General features: G+C 32.4%; 1 protein-coding gene and 1 long non-coding RNA gene across 2 annotated transcripts; one reads left to right on the plus strand and one right to left on the minus strand.

Moving 5' to 3' along the window:
* Positions 1-574: 574 nt before the first annotated feature.
* On the minus strand, positions 575-2,568 carry LOC144571312 (small ribosomal subunit protein eS24z-like). Its single transcript, XM_078320562.1, has 5 exons — positions 2,373-2,568; positions 2,224-2,265; positions 1,639-1,809; positions 1,080-1,166; positions 575-822 (listed from the first exon to the last, which is right to left on the minus strand). The coding sequence occupies exons 1-5, from the start codon at positions 2,445-2,447 to the stop codon at positions 781-783; spliced, it is 417 nt and encodes a 138-aa protein (XP_078176688.1). The 5' UTR covers positions 2,448-2,568; the 3' UTR covers positions 575-780.
* A 9,447-nt stretch (positions 2,569-12,015) lies between these two features.
* LOC144571809 (uncharacterized) lies at positions 12,016-14,014 on the plus strand. The gene is made up of 3 exons (XR_013517581.1): positions 12,016-12,455; positions 13,036-13,095; positions 13,800-14,014. It is a non-coding gene; the product is annotated as an uncharacterized LOC144571809 (long non-coding RNA).
* Positions 14,015-17,433: the final 3,419 nt, after the last annotated feature.

Below are 17,433 nucleotides of genomic sequence, written 5' to 3' on the forward strand. Positions count from 1 at the left end.
TGAACATGCAACTCGATAGGAAAACATATAAAACAGATGCCCTCTTCTTATTATTACCCTTCTGTAATTTCATGAACATGCAGCTCGATAGGAAAACATATAAAACAGATGCTTCGGTATGGAATTTTTTCATAGCCCAGCTTAGCTGGCTTCTGCCCTCAATGAACTTAGTCGAGTCTTATACCAAACCAAAGAGCACCATTTTAGGATTACCTTAATAAGATTCAACAAGGGAATTTTAAGGTTTAAGCTTCCTAGCTGAACACATGAAAAACATTTCAATTCAGGGTACAACAGCAATATACTGTTCTTGCCACAACTTTTAAGACAAGGCAAAAATTAAACAACTTCACAAGGAATTTTTTCATAGCCCGGCTTAGCTGGCTTCTTCCCTCTATTATGAACTTAATCGAGTCTTATACCAAACCAAGAGCACCATTTTAAGATAAACTTCATAAGATTCAACAAGAGAATTTTAAGGTTTAAGCTTCCTAGTTGAACACATGAAAAACATTTCAATTCAGGATACAACAGCAATATCCTGATCTAGCCACAACTTTTTAAGACAAAAACATGAAGCAAAAATTAAATAACTTCATATGGGAGTACCCAGGCAAAATTCTAAACTCATCCTCATACAAAATCACAAAGCCAAAATCCCCTAGAATTAACTGACACTGATTAACAAATATGCCATTGCTCAACAAGAACAGTTCCAATACCGAGTAAAACAGAAAGAAAAACAAGAAAAGAACAGTAGAGGATTGAACTGTTCCCTCTTCATTTCTTCTTGCCTGCCTTGGCCGCATCACCAGCCTTTGTCTGTAAAACAATCAGCAAAGAACCATTAAATAGAAGATTTATAGCCACAAATTAATGTTCTAGTATGAACATTATCAATACAGAAATGCTCCACACAGAATGCACCAGACGGTCCAAATACTATCTTGGCATTAACAATACATGTGATGGTGGTGATCCATGACAGTGGTGATTTGCATCACTACAACAATAGTTGATGCAATAACATTTCTACAATAAACTGAAAAGCCAAGGAAAATGTAGAATCATGTGCATACCTTCTTAACACCACGAATCTTCTTGGCTCTGTTCTTCCTTTCCTTCATCTGTTTCCTAGACCTCTCTACCTTAGTGGCCAATCCATTCTACATTACACAATGTAAAACTATGTTAGGAAACATGGCAAATAATGCTATGTAAACGAGCTTAAACCTTGAGCTCAAGATTAAACTCTGCACCGAGAAGTACTGATTTAGTGTTACAAAAATGTAATATAAAAACCGGTCTTTCCACAGAACAAATTATTGTTTGCACAATTACATATAAATCAAAACTGGAAACAACTATTAGACGGAACAGGATTGTTCAATGCAGATAAGAAAACTATTACAGATTATAAATTAAGAAAAGGAAATATGAAACAGTTCAAATCTGAAATCTAAGACAGATCTCATCAAAAAAATTGTATATATAAATTCTTTTTTAAATTTGGTCAATGCTGAAGATAACTAAATACCAGCTGATGCAGAATTAACTTGAGACTAAAAACAAAGAATCTGTGGATTATCACAAGTTTTTGGACTGACAAGAAAATGAGGGATAAATAAACAAACCCACCCTGATGAGCCGGTACTTGGGTTCGTGTTTCTTGGCTGAATCGAGATTATCATAAATGAGACCAAACCCAGTAGATTTGCCACCTCCAAAATGTGTGCGGAACTTGAAAACAAAGATACAGTTGGGATCCTTGACCTCATACAGGCCAGCCAATTTCTCCTTCAACTCCACCTACCCCATTCATCAAAACAATTAAAAAAGGCAACAAAATTTATTTCTAAATAAAAGTGACATCAGTAGTCCTAAAAATAATCAATTTATGCTTTTTCTAAGAAACAACACTATCTGAGACCAGAATTTGAAATTCAAACTGCATAAAAGGTACATTGTTCCCATAAAACAACTGAAGTACACTACTTTAAGTTGATTATTTCAGTACTATACTAGAATCAGTATGAGGGTAAGATGCTGTTGTACAGGTCGGTTGTTGCGATGAACAGTGGATCATAATACTCTGCCTAAGTTGCATGAGAGCATGAATTTCAAAAGTAATTTTCAACAATAACCGTTTATCACAGTACTAAAGGATTCATTCATGTCTAAATTTGCGAAATGTACGAGAAAACTAGTAGTCTGGATGTGTACCTTGGATACGTTGGCACGACCAGGATGAAGAACATCAATAACCTATACAAACAAGTCAACATGACAAAACAAATCAATCAATCAGATCTAAAAACGTATGCCTCTTACATGACCAAAAATCATAAGCGGATTTGATCAAGGCGACTTACGAATTGCCTCCTTGAGAGGAGACGGTTTGTCATGAACTTGCGTGTACGGAGCGTCACAGCTTTTGAATCCGCCATTTTCGATCTCTTCTCTCCTCCTCTCTCTCTCTCTTCCTCTCTCCCTCTCTCGGTATAAACAGGCGGCGGCGCAAAGAGACTTCAAAGAGAACGAGACTCGTCTTATAAAGGGTTTATATATGCAAACCCTAGTAATGTCGTGAGATGATCTCTTATCGGGTTTCTTTCGGGTCGGCGTGGATATGGATTGGGCTTAACTACAAACAAATATTTCTTTTCTCGTATAGGCTGATGCCTGATGGACATGGATTGGGCTATGTAATGGGCTCAACTTCAAACAAGCCCTACTGTTTGCCGTGTTAACTAGCCTTTAAATCACTTTAATACCCCCGGACTTAACGTAGCAAATTTAGAACATACATAAAACATTGCCATCATTGATATGGCATGCACTCGACTATAGTTAAATAAAGAATATATTTTTGGAGAAAGAAAGATAGCCCTCCACATAAGAATTTAAAATTATGTAACATTTACAATTTGCTCTGAAAAAATTCGGTAAGTTATAATAGTTCCTACATCTGAAGTGCCCTATTTTTCGATTAATGGATAACTTTGATATGATGGAAAATGATTTATACTATTATGAGTAGTATTATAGATTTTTTAAGCTTATCATGTTTCTTGCTGAGTTTAATTTTAAAATTTATCAGATTGACTTTTAACGAATTCAAATCATTCAAGCTAATCTAGAGTAAAGTGTTTTTATACAAAATTTTGGAATTTTGAAATTAGGTTTTTATAAGTTCAAGAGCCAAAAAGAAGGTTTATAAGTTAATTTCAATATGATTTTTCATCAATTTTAACCGCTTGGCTTTAAAAAAGAGATAATGTAACATGATTATTTTTAAGAGTTGTATTATATTAGGATCCTGATAACAATTTCCGCACCTTTATCCCCGCACAAACTGCCAAAAAAATCATGAGGGGACCGCTCATTTATTAATAAGCATTTAGTAAACTGTTAATATTTAACATGAAGCATCAAAGTATTTATCTTGAATTTGCAAAGTATTAATCTTTATGCAATGATCTTTATTTATAAAAGAATAAATCAATCCATCAATTGTCCCCGCACAAAATTTTTTTTTTTTTTTGAATCGTCCCCGCATAACTGAGGACCATTAAATAAACAATCCCCTCATAAATACTTGTCAATTATCCCCGCACAAAATTTCCTTTTTTTTGGATTGTCCCCGCACAACTGGGGACCATTAAATAAACAATTCCTTCACCCAATGATAAATACTTCTCAGACATAATAATAAATATTTTTATGTTACATGGATAAATATTTCTCAAACATAATTGCAACTTTCAGTAAAACATCAATAATAAATGTTTTTCAGGTATAATGACAAATATTTTATGTTACATAGATAAATACTTCTCAGATATAACTGCAACTTTTAGTAAAATATCAACGATAAATACTTCTCAAGCATAATGATAAATACTTTATGTTACATGAAAAAATACTTCTCAGACATAATTATAATTTTCAGTAAAACATATGTACGTCAAAGACAATGATAAATACTTCTCAGAATCAATGATAAATACTTATCAGAAACAATTATAAATACTTTCTTAAACTTTGTTCTTGAACTTGTTAATAAGTAATGTTTAATCAAATCAAAGTATCATCATGTCAGAGATAATGGTAAATACTTCTTAGACATTGTGATAAATACTTGTCAGCAATAATGATCAATATTTTTTTGAACATCAATAAACAAATAAATATTTATTAGCGGGGATTGTTATTAAAGAAAATTATAATTAATACAGGGATTATTATTAAATGACAATATAATTTAATGCGGGAATAAATGAAAATTATGAACGGAATATTTTGGAGGATTAATGACAGTTAAGGAAAAAAATGAGAGAGAGGGTGTGGGGATAAATGGGGAGACATGAGTGAGAAAATTAGTATAATTATTCATTATATTATTAGTGATACAATCCTTAAAATAAAATCCACTCATTACACGCAAATATGTATCACATTATTAGCGATTCTATCATGAACTAAAATAGTTAATAGAAAAGTAGAACCCACAACAATACAACCAAAAAGATACTCTCATGTAAATTACTTCGTTGTCACGTTTTTACGAAGAAAACCTTCTTTTCCACGTTAAATAATTTCTAATTTTCAAAACTTATATTCATTAATAAACAATGGGACTGAATTATAGCAACAACAATTGGGCCTTTTCGTGCTCTTTATCCATTGAACGAAAAATGGTGCAGATTGTAAAAGTTATCCATCATATGGTGAAATAATTTAACTTACTAAAATCTTTCAGAGCAGATTGTAAATATTACACAATTTCTTTTATTATTTAATGGGCTATCTTTATTTCTCCAAAAATGATTGTTTAGTTGAGTGCATGCGATATTGGTCAACGCAATGGAGTAGGATTGTTAATTCACTATGGCCGATTTTTTTTATTAATAGAAAAAAAATAAAAAAATATTAAAATAGGGGTAGGATTTTGAATTTTTTTTCGAAATATAGGAAGAACGGGATAGATTATTTCATCCACTGGACATGATAAATCATTACGTCCAGCTAATCTCGTCTCTAACCACGCAAATTCGTTAATTATAAAATTAAGAAAATCTTGACGGGATAGTCCATCTCGTCTAGCATTGTTCTTTTATAGAAGGTATAAAAAAAATTCAATTTAAGACTGAACTAGATTCGGGGAATAGTTTTTTTTTTCTTTTTTGTAGGACAGCTGACCAGTAGCCGACTGACAACATATTAAATAAAAAAGAATACTTACATAGTATTTTTACACAATCACTTTAACTCAACTAGTAAATAACACACTAAGCCAAGAAGTGAAGGAGCGGGCCTGGTCCTGTGTGCCCATTATGACCCTTACTAATCTATTTTTAGCAGTCATTTTCCCAAATGCTCGTTTCTTGTATTGCTTCATCTATTGATATATGCATTTTTCTTTCTTGAGAGAAGATCCGCTGATTCCTCTCTTTCCACAGTGTCCACACTCCCGCCGCTCATGCCTCATCTCATTTTCTTTCTCCTTGTTCCCTGTAGTAATTTCCTGTTATCCCACTATGGGACCATTGCCATATGGGACCGACAAGTTGATTGTAGCTAAAAATTCCCACCAAAACGCACACGCCATCGTTCACTGCCATAATAAATGTACCATTGATTCTGGCGCTTTTGTTGTGCACATGACACACTCTCAATCAACCATTCACCCTCTCCTTTTCAGGTTTTCGCTTGTTAGTATTCTATTATTTATAAGAAGCCAGTAAAATCTCCTTTTCAGGTTTTCGCTTGTTAGTATTCTATTATTTATAAGAAGCCAGTAAAATACTTTTACCTTTATCGGTATCTTGAGTTTCCACAACACCTTGTAAAAGATGCACTTGATATCAGAGGCAGATCTCAGTGTATTGGAAAGGTGTCTAAGCCACCCCTATGATTTTAAAATTTTAGTTATGTATATTGAAATTTAATTAAAAATTATTTTTTCAGAACTTTCTATATAGTCTAACCCCTCTTAATAATAATCAAATGTTTACTTGTAATCTAATGGTTAGAGTTTGTTTTGTAGATGTTAAATCTCACTCACCGCATTATGTATTTTATTTTTCAGTCCTCTCTATCAAAGTTTTCTAGTTCCACCCATGCCCGATACTGTGCATGTGCAAGATTTTATAAGCCTGATACTGTGCATGTGCAAGATTTTATAAGCCGAGAAAGTTGAGAAGACCTCCCCTGTCCATTTTCATCTGATCCTGTGTTGTGCTATGCTTATCGAGCATTCAAAGAAGGGGCTGAATTCCTTGAGGAACTTAAGAAAGTATGACCCCTGAGACCCCATATCCGAGTAATGGCTATACCATAAAGTTGGTGTATCGTTTGGGCCCAAAGCCCACTAGTATTGTCGTGTAAATTCCACCACCGCTTAACTAATAACCGCATTTGATTCGGAGAATGGTTGTTGACTTGGGATCCTCAAAAATAAGCTCTATGTTGAATCAGATTCGGAACTCTGAGCCAACTGGACAATCAGCAAAGTAGTTTTTCCATCTGAGATGGGCGTCCAAAGAGAAAACAGTCCTGTTGGGAAAACTCTGCACCAAGCGAAAAAGATACGCGAAGGATTATAGATTTATAGGACGATAATGCACAGCTCTTGAACCTTGTAAAGTTTTTATTTATTATTTATTTGTCAATTTGTTTTCTAGTTTAATGGCACTCCTACCAAATCGATCGAGGGTGTCAGTATTTTGTTCGAATAGAGAAGTTTATGCACTGGTACTATACGGGATTGATTATTGTGTTCAGAATTTTTTTTTTTGTAATTAGCGAATTTGTGTAGTTAGAGACAGAATTAGATAGATGTGATGGTTTATCACGTTTAGTAAACGGGATGAACTATCTCTTTTTCTTATATTTCAAAATTTTACAAAATTCTACCCTAATTTTAATTTTATTTTTTCTATTAATAAAAAATCGGCGGATATGAAGTGGATAGTGATAAAACCATATCTATATTTTTTTAAAAATTTGTGGATACAGATACTAGTTTTATTAAAAAAATATAAAAAATATTATTAGAAAAAATATCATAATATATATCTAATTATAATGATGAAGAACATAATTTGTTCATAATATATATTAATTTATATAGTATAAATATATTATTCGGATACGAATAATTGAAACATAAAATTATATATGTACTCATATCTACACGAATATTCGAATGTTGAATATTCACATTTAATTTTTCAAATATAAATCGAATATGAATCAGATATTATGCACGCTATTTTCACCCTTACCCAGGATATATATAACCAGTTCAATTTATGCGGTCAAATTGAGCGTTAGATGAGGTTCGGTCAAAAAGATAATATTTGGTAAAGAAAAAGGATGTGGTCAGGAACCGGAATCAATCCAACGCGATTACATTAGGCGCTTGACCTGTTAATCTGATGTAAAAAACAATACAATAACCGGAACTAGAGGACAGGCAGAGCCGGAGGAGGGAGGACTTTATATTAAATCTGACAATACTGAAGTTAATAATTCCTTAGTAATTATCTATGTATGAAATTGAGAATCAAATTATATCGGAATCGGTCTCTTTAAGATCTTGTGTATTCTTTTCACGATTTAACACTTCAGAAGTTCTTTCACAGTCTCTTTTGTCGAATATGTAAAGAACTTGAAAATTTATCTGATGTTATTATAAAGAAATAACATGAACTTGTTAATTGATCTTCATTGAAATTGGCGTATAAATTTTTTTTATTAAAATTCGTGCAAGAAAAAAATTAAATAATTGGAATCGGAAAAAAATTTAAATTATGCAGAGTGTGTATCCTATGAGATATCTCATATTTTGCGCTAAGTTTTTTATTAATATAAAAAAAAATGAAATTTTATAAACTATCCGGATTTTCGTGATTTTTTCGAAATCTACCCAAACTGCAATTTTTTTTTGCAGTAATTCAGTCTAAAAAAAATGTGGTTTTAAACTTTGAATTCCCAAACCGCAATATTTATGGCGGTTTTTAATTTTTCATATTATTTTTTTAGTTAATAGAAATATTTATAATTTTTTTGTATTGAAATATTATAAATATTTTATATATTTCTTTGAAAATAGATGGAATACTCTATAATTTTATTTATTATAAAGACTGCTATAAATAATCTGGATCAACATTTTTTATGCCGTATTTGTTTGCGATTGTAAGAAAAATTAAAATATTTCTTCGTGTGTAATGGAAAAAAATAAAATTGTTTTGAATCTGAATTATTGATCTCGGTTCAAAAATCACTTCTAGATAAATACCATAAAATATTTAAATTCTTCTATTTTCGAAAAAACAAGAAATTTCTCTGAAAAAAGTTTGCAAATGTCAGAACCGTGTCAGAGCCAATTTGATAAAATTATTAATTTTTTCAAAAATAAAAGAATCCAAATATTTTATGTAGTTACCTAGAAAACACCAAAATAGTCTGGGTAGATTTTAAAAAAAAAATACGAAAACTTAGGTAGTTTCTAAATTTCATATATATTTTTTATATTAATAAAAATTTCAGTGCATTTTGCGTGACCTACGTGTCTGATGCCTATTTGGGAATAGCGCTGGGGCAGTACTTGACCTTTGAGATTCATACAGAATATATTTGAACAGTTGAGATTTTCCAATAATTTACTCAAAATATGAAATCCTCGTTTTCAAGATTTTATTATTAGATTGCTGTTCCGAACTTAGAATGACCATTTCCAAAAAAAGAGAGATCATATCTAACATTACATTGTGTTTTAATTTCATGTAAGTTATTTTGGAAAAATTAATATCGCACTTATAATTTATGGACCTCTTAATTTTAGCAGGGGACCAAGTTTTGATGGGAATTTTTTGGAACTTTGTACAAATGGAAGTTTTTTCAAAGATATTTACATGAAATGACGAAAATATCCAAAGATATGCGAAAATACCCTCTTTTCCCACGGAGAAAGTCTTTCCAAAGATTTTTACATAAAATGACGAAAACACCCTTTTCTCCACCAACCGTCATTCCAAACATATTTACATGGAATGACGAATCTACCAACCGTCATTCCAAAGATATTTTCATAGAATGACGAAAATACCCTCCGACTGATACTTTTTTTTTTCAGCGTTGATAGCCAAGGGCCCAAAGCGAATGAAGCTGCTTTTTACTGTGAGAAAAAATTGTGCTGGCGACGACAAAGAGAATGTATTGTATTGGCGGGGTCCACTGTATCAGTTAGCTTAAGACGTCATAACTAATTGATTGTAAATTAATTTGCAATCAAACTCAGTTCATGATAAACGTATATGTCTTTTACAGTGAAGATTTAAAATTTTAGTACCAGTAAATGCAATATTTGGATTGGAAAATTAGGCCGCGTTGGGCCTGTAGGTTTTTTTTAAGATTTTTTTTATTTAAATACAAGGCGCTTAATTATGTGCATTGTATAATCGGGGATTTATGAAATTGCACGTTTGACAATAATGATCTCTTCTTAAAAAAAAAACTTTTAAAGAATTTCATCATTCAGTTTATGTCTTAAAAATATGTCATTTTATTTTTGAACTTTTTAATTTCACTTTCTGAATATTATTACAATTACATTTTAAGTTAGCTTATATTTAGGTTTAATAAGTCGGCTATTGTAACGTTCCGCCACGTTCTGAAAAATTTAGTTATTATTAATTATGGTTATAATATTTTTCATAATATAATAATAATTATATGTCTTTCCTAACATATTTTGTTTATATTGACAACAGTATGTCTCTTATAAAAAGAAGAAATGTTTCTGAACCAATATAATTGTTGATTAAAAAAAATAGTAGAGTTGTTATTTTTCTTAGAGTCTCCAACTCTAAACTAGGAACTTGGCAGCATTATATTGTGTGTGTGTGTGTGTGTAAATTTCAATTGCATAATAACTTAATATTAAAAATTATTATGATTAATCTCTGATAGAAGGTAATAATTGAATTCTACAATACGTTTGATTTTAGTTAAATGCAAAATTAATATTCTATTTTTCTGGTGTTACAATAAAAGTAATGTATTCTCATTATTTTATTTTATTTCCATCTAATAATTGAAGAGAGATTTGTGCAACTTAATTAAAGAATTGATTGATTGTCATTTAAATATTGTATTGCATTTAAAGCAAGAACCATTTACGCATATTAAAGAATTGAGTAATTATCATTAATTGAATAGAGAAGTATATGCATTTTACCATTATGCACAAGATTAGGAGTTCTTTTTTTTATAGTTCTTGCTGTAATTGATATCATATAGCAAGATAATTTCTAAGAGAAAATGTTACTGTCCATTGGGTTTTGTCCACCATTTGTCCACAACCTTATCCACTTCCATCTAACTATCTTTTTACAGTATACAATATTTAATTGAAAATTTACAGTATTATTTGAAAATTTTACAGTATACGAGATTCAATTTTACACTATTCAAGATTCAATTGAAAATTTTACTGTATACAAGATTTAATTTTTACAGTATACAAGATTCAATTGAAAATTCTACTGTATACAAGATTCAATTTTACAGTTCTGCTGATTCAATTTTACAGTATACAAGATTAAATTGTAAATTTTACTGTGTAGAAGATTCAATTTTACAGTATACAAGATTCAATTGAAAACTTTACTGTATACAAGATTCAATTTTACAGTATACAAGATTCAACCCAGTGCGGACGCTAATAATTAACTCTAACTGCCAATAACCGCTAATAACTAACTCTAACTCCTATAACTGTAATTTCCAAAAGTACAGTTTGAAAGTACATTTATTTTGTCCTGTTGTGCAAGTTGAAATCTTTTTCTAACTATCATGAGGACCACTTCAAATAGTTGCTAGATGTTTTGTGATTAACTGATATATTTTATGTGATATATTGTATAATTATACAGCATGTAAAAGTAATTTTACGGTATTCGCGCAAGTCAAAGCTGTGGACAAATGGTGGACAAAAGGCTGTGGATAATTAGACGCTCCCAATTTCTAAATCCACAATCTTGCATTAAAATTCAAATTGCAATTCTCTCACACATAGATGTACAGCTGGATTGAAAATTAATTTTATTCCATTTTGACGTAATTACTTTTTTTTTTCTATGGAGCCGTCTAGGATATATTTTAAATACTACACAAAGAAATGTTCATTATTTATTCTACACATCTCTCTCTCTCTCTCTTCCTTCACAGAAATTAAAAAGGAGAATTCCATTTTGTTATTCTTTTTTTTCTTCTTTTCTTCATAACTACCACCAGAGACCCAAACCGTGGAAATCAAGGTATTCCAAATTCTACATTTAATTTCTGATTAGTACGTAGATTAAATAAGTTCTTATATTCATTTATTTGATAAGATTTCTGAAATTATATGTAATATTCCGTTACATCGAGTATTATTTTTATACCGATAAATTTAGGAACAAATAATAATTATATACACGTCTTGAGTTAGGATCACACGTGTGATTGTCCATATAGAAAATATTGTAGGAACTCTCACAAAAATTCAAATAATATCCCATTTAATTTTTAAAATAAATATATTCTTTAGCGGGTCTCAGCAATTATGAAATAAATACAAATCAAATCCTTATTTAAAACCTCGATTTGAGTTACTTCTTTTCGATAACCTCTCGAATTTAGCTTCAGTTGTAATTTTCAGATGGACAACTGTTAGTATTTCAATCACAGATCACTCATATCAATTCGGATTGGAATGAAATTTAATACCTGAAAATATAACTTCATGATCTACAACTTTCGTGTAGAAGACTATCCTAAATTCCAAAAGTAGGATTCTCCATAAAATTGTAAAGTCAGTAAATATTTCAGTTCGGAGACTGCAGACCTTTATCGATCATTTTTATCTTTTCTCCTCACTGGAAATTAGGATTAAGGTGAAACTAATTGCGTTAGAACCGTAACAGAAAAACTTACAACTCTTACATTTTAACTTTCTTCAAATTTCGAACTTATAATTCCAGTTATTTCAATCTTAGAAGACAAACATTAAAACGAAATTCTGTCATGGGCTCAAATCCGAATTTACAATATGTTGGTCCACTAAACTCAAGCCCAAAAATCACAAATCATCTTCTAAACCTAACCCTACCTTATATAAAGCCTCTCCACAGCCACCCCCCTTCTTTTCCCTAACCCTAGCCGCAGCACCTTTTCCCTCATTTCAGATCTAAACCCCTGCTGGACCCAAACCGGCCAGCCAACTTCCGAAGAGAACCACCGCCTATACGTCCGGATTTTGGAGAAGAGATCAACATGAGAGTTGTAGTGCTCGACGATACGGAACCGTGAGCGCTGGATTCATCCCAATCGGAGTCTCGACTGCTGAGAACCGTCCAAAACAGTGACTGCTGCGCCTACCTTTCCTAAACTGCAAATTTCAAGTAATAGAGTTTCAATCATAAATCTCATTTTTCTTAATGATAAAATCTTGACTATTAAGTTGTATTCTTTCTATAATAAACTAAAAATATATTTATTTTGATTATAGATACTCATTATTATTTTAATAAATATTAAATGAATATCGTTTCAGATTCGTGATACATCTGAAAACTTGTTCACTTTGATTTGGTTGCTGGATGTATCATCTCAAATTAATAGTTTGACTTGGTTTAAATAGATGTAGTTAAATTATCCTATATGTTTAACATCTTTTCATAGTTTATAATTATTATTTCATTAAACTACATCTAAAAATAGTTGTGGAATGAAGTTTGAAAACAATATATATATTTCCTTGATCAAAGATTTTGGATTCCTAACTTAACAGGTTCTGGATTCTTATATAGCTTATTTAATTTGAATTATAAAAGAGTTATAAAGTGTGAATCAAAATAATCAGTGACCAAAGTTTAAAAATTAGAACTAATAATCTAGGGTTATAATGATAAATATAAAATTTTAGAAAATAAGAATATGTGAACTCAAATCTTATTAATTAGAGATATGTTTATTTCTTAGGTTCGACTTTCGAGGAACTGAGAGACGTAGATATCGGTCAAGAATTTACTACGCAAACAGGTGCGGGTTCCTGGTCTTTTTACAAATAATACAAAAAATGCATGGATTGAGGTAAGTAGTCCTTTTTCTTAATCTGGTGGATAAACTGCATGTTGTGAATGTCGAACAATCGTTTGAATTTGTGTAGAATTGCATGATAGGAACTCTTGATGCATGAAATTGAATTGATAGGAATTGAATTGTGAATTTGAGAATGGGGAACTTGAATGAATCGTTTTAAATTGGGGCCGTCCGTGTGAGGCGGCTCTGCATGTGTTTTTGAAAAGCGGGCTGTCCATGTGTGGCAGCCCAGTGTGTGAACAGGACAGAACAGAACAGAACAGAACAGAACAGAACAGAACGGGTCGCCAAATTCACGGCGGTTCGCCGGATGGGTCCCCGAAATACCCCATCTAGAGTGTGATAATCGGGTCGTCCTTGCGTGGCGATTCGCCGGGTTTTCATGTACGGGCATGGATTCCCAGAGTGTGGAATTTTAAAACCTTTTGAAATGAGTTAAAAAGGGGCGGGAATAAAAACTGGTTATTTTAAAGTGATTTGCATATCCGAATTGATAGGGACATGGGGAAAAATTCAAAAACCTTCTTTTTATGTTATTTGGGGAAATTAAATGCATTGATTTGTAAAAGCACCGGGCTGGAACTAAATCCCGCGCTGAGAGTTAGTTCGATCTCTCACCGTACCACCTGTTATGTGGGTTCCAGGAAACGAAGAAGAAAGCATGGAGGAAGGCCGCGGGTGAGGAAACTAGCGGAAGTTGTTAAGATAGCCACTCTCTGTTTATTTTATATTTGTATGAACAATATATTGTGTGGACATGGCAGTGACTGTTTGACTAGCCATGTCTGACATATTGTCCCTTTTCTGTTTGTTTGTGAACTCCATTTATTTTTAAATAAAGTGGCTTGTTGAATGTTTTTATTGATGATGTATGTGATGTGCTTAACGCCTAGCGCATAAATGCGCGGCGGGTTGTCCGGGGGTGTGACATTATACCTTTTTCAAAATTATATATTTGCTGTATTGGACTATTGTTGGATTCTGAAAATTTAAATGCTTGTACAATTAGTTAAAGTATTTCTTGAATAAAAATGTAATTGAATTTCAAATATTTCCTTAGTAATATTATAATCTGAAATTATTTTTAAAAAAAAATCTCGGATTCACTAATTGATTTCAAGAAGATAGTTTATTTTATTTTCATTAATTTAATTAAATTAAGCATCTTAATTGTCACCGAATTAAATCTGTAGATCATGTACTTGCTTGGTGGAAATTAAGAATAATTTCATTTGTCAGATTACAATACTTACATTCACTTGTAATATTTCTCTTCTTTATATACACTACAAATAATTGAAATTCATGATTTCATATCTACATATATTATCCTCACTATATAGTACTATTTATATTTATATCAAAGTATTGTTTATGTCATCTCTCTCCATATTCAACAACTTATCAACTATTGATTTATCTCACACTTTATTTTAAAACACGTCAATTATTTACATTCACAATGCTAAATATATTCACATCCATAAAGTATATCAACCATTATGGCATAGTTAATTTAAATCAAGGGATAAACTAACTATCTCCTAGTCAATTTTCTCCATTTATCCCCCAGTCAATAACTACTTGTGGGGACCATTAACTAACTGCACTTCATTAATTACTTGGGGACCATCTAATATTTGATAGATTTTATAACTGACGCGTGCAAATATGGATACATATGCGCGCAAGTGTTAATATATAATATATCAAGTATTCATACCTACGATACTAAGTAGTTCGAAAAAAAAACTGGACATCACACACACATCTTTTACACGTTTTTAGAGTTGTTTTTTTTTCCGTTCAATCTCATCAATATTTATGACGATCTGTGAGAAAATTTGCAAATCTAAAACCATAGACATCTTCTACATAATTTTTTTCTTTCAAATGAGATCCATGATGACATATTTTCGAGCTGTCCTTCGTGAAAGTATTCATACCTCGTCGTAAAAGTATTTATACCTAGTAATGCAAGTATTCATACATCGTCGTGAATACCTTGTCGTGTAAGTATTCATTTTAGATAAAACGCTTGATACATAAACTATTAACATTTGCATGACAAGGTATAAATACTTGCATGACAATGTATAAATACTTGCACTACTTAATATTAATATTTTTCAAACGTCATCTTGTATCATATAGAAAAAAATTGATAAAATATGTTAGGTACAAACACTTCAGACATGAATTATATACACATGCATTACAAGATATGAATACTTGAACGGCGATGTATGAATACTTGCTCGACAAGATATGAATACTTGCATGACAAGATATGAATACTTGCACGACGGACAACCCGAAAGTACGTTATCATGGATCTCATTTGAAAGAGAAAATTACGTAGAAGACGTCCATGATTTTACATTTGCAAATTTTCTCACATATCATCAGAAATATTGAAGATATTGAACGGAAAAAAAATCCAACTCTAAAAACGTGTAAAAGATGTGTGTGCAATGTGTCCAGATTTTTTGTCGAAGTACTTAATATCTTAGGTGTCACACCCTGCGGCCACGGGTCGTAACAGTCCCCCGCCGTAAGCATACAACGCCGTGCATGCTTACAAGGCAATTAACAATTCAAACCAAACAACACGCAATTCAAAACAAGTTTCTAATATAAAATCAGAGTACACAGTCTGGACAGTAAATAATACAACATAAGTATCTCATCCGGATACCAACCATGAGGCCTACCCTAAAACTATACACCAAAATATCTAGGGTCCTGAGATGGTAAGCTACTATGGCCTACTACTCGCGTGCCTCTCCGGAATCAGTCGCACCAGTACCTGTAAAATAACCGGGAGGGTGGGGGTGAGAATAAATTCTCAGTGCGAATTTGCCACAGTTTAGATTATTGGACTTGCAATCAAACTCTATATTCAAAAATGAAACCCAAACAATAACAGTTCAAACAGATATATATATAATCATAAATAACAGAATGCCAATGCTCGACAACAGTTAATCAACCTGAAACACAGTTTACGGAATTCCCAAGATGGATTTCAAAACACAACATATATTTTGGCTTAACTCATTTCATTAGGACTGGTAGCAACCACAGATGTTCTTTCGAGCTGAACCGTTATCAAACCCACATCTGTAGGGTTACAGACGCCTACAGATGGCCAACCGCTGGACCCTTTATCAGACACCCATCTGCAATTGCTGTTTGGCTTAACCATTTCCTAAGGTCCGGTTACAAGTCACCAATACAGGTCAACTTGACAAATGCAATCACACGGAATCAAAGTTACCTATACAGGTCAACTTTGCTAAATCTCAAGCAAATATATATCAAAGCCACACATATAGGTCAGTCTCGCAAAATCATAACAGGTCAAACGCATAAGTCAGCAACGTCACCCTATCCAGCCACCTAAACAGGTCGGTCTGGCAAATTCTAACAGGTCAAACGCATAAGTTAGCAGCGTCACCCTATCCAGCCACCTAAACAGGTCGGTCTGGCAAATTCTAACAGGTCAAACGCATAAGTCAGCAGCGTCACCCTATCCAGCCACCTAAACAGGTCGGCCTGGCAAATTCTAAAACACAGGTCAACGGATAGGTCACCGTTACCTTATCCAGCCACCTAAACAGGTCGGCCTGGCGGATTCATTCACATCAAGAACAATTAATAGAACTAATCAAATAATAACCATACCAACATGCCAAGTAATCTTAACCAAACAATTCAACTCATTCTCAGTTATGCAAGAATCAATCTACAGTATGAATTCCAAAATATGCAATAATTAATCATTCAACATGACAAACGAATAAACAGTTTAATTCCTGAAAATAAAGTATCAAACAAGTCCAAGAATCCCGCACCTTATATTGATGAGCGTACCGCTTAGTTACGGATCGGGCGTCTCGAATTGTCTCGCGATATCTTGCTCGACCGAGCCTACACCTATATTATACGTTTACTTGGTTTAATTCGGGTTCAGTGGTCTATACGTTTACTTAGGGTTGGTACAGTCCCAAATCAATTCTTTTCGGTTCCTTCTTTCTTATTAAAAATCCCATATAACGGTGCACAAATGCATCTAGACCCTCTAGCCATATACCATTTCACTTTGGTAACAATCAATCACCGTTTTACTACTTTGGTTCTCGGATCAATTCAATTTACCGATTGGTTAACCCTAATTTGGTCAAAACCTCAAATCAGTCGTTAAATGTTCTAAAAATTCACGATCAGGAGGCAACCCTACCGATTATAAGTCTAATTGGTCGGGTTAAACAAATC

This window comes from Carex rostrata, chromosome 19 (genome assembly GCF_964058835.1).
Source record: "Carex rostrata chromosome 19, lpCarRost1.2, whole genome shotgun sequence".
In the NCBI taxonomy this organism is placed as follows: domain Eukaryota; kingdom Viridiplantae; phylum Streptophyta; class Magnoliopsida; order Poales; family Cyperaceae; genus Carex; species Carex rostrata.

Bases quoted from the DNA above. Each gene is read 5' to 3' on its own strand.
- LOC144571312 (XM_078320562.1), bottom strand. From the start codon at position 2,447: ATGGCGGATTCAAAAGCTGTGACGCTCCGTACACGCAAGTTCATGACA. The intron at 2,266-2,372 runs GTAAGTCGCCTT...TTGTTTGTATAG, and splicing joins TCCTCTCAAGGAGGCAATTC to GTTATTGATGTTCTTCATCC. The intron at 823-1,079 runs GTATGCACATGA...ATTGTTTTACAG, and splicing joins AGATTCGTGGTGTTAAGAAG to ACAAAGGCTGGTGATGCGGC.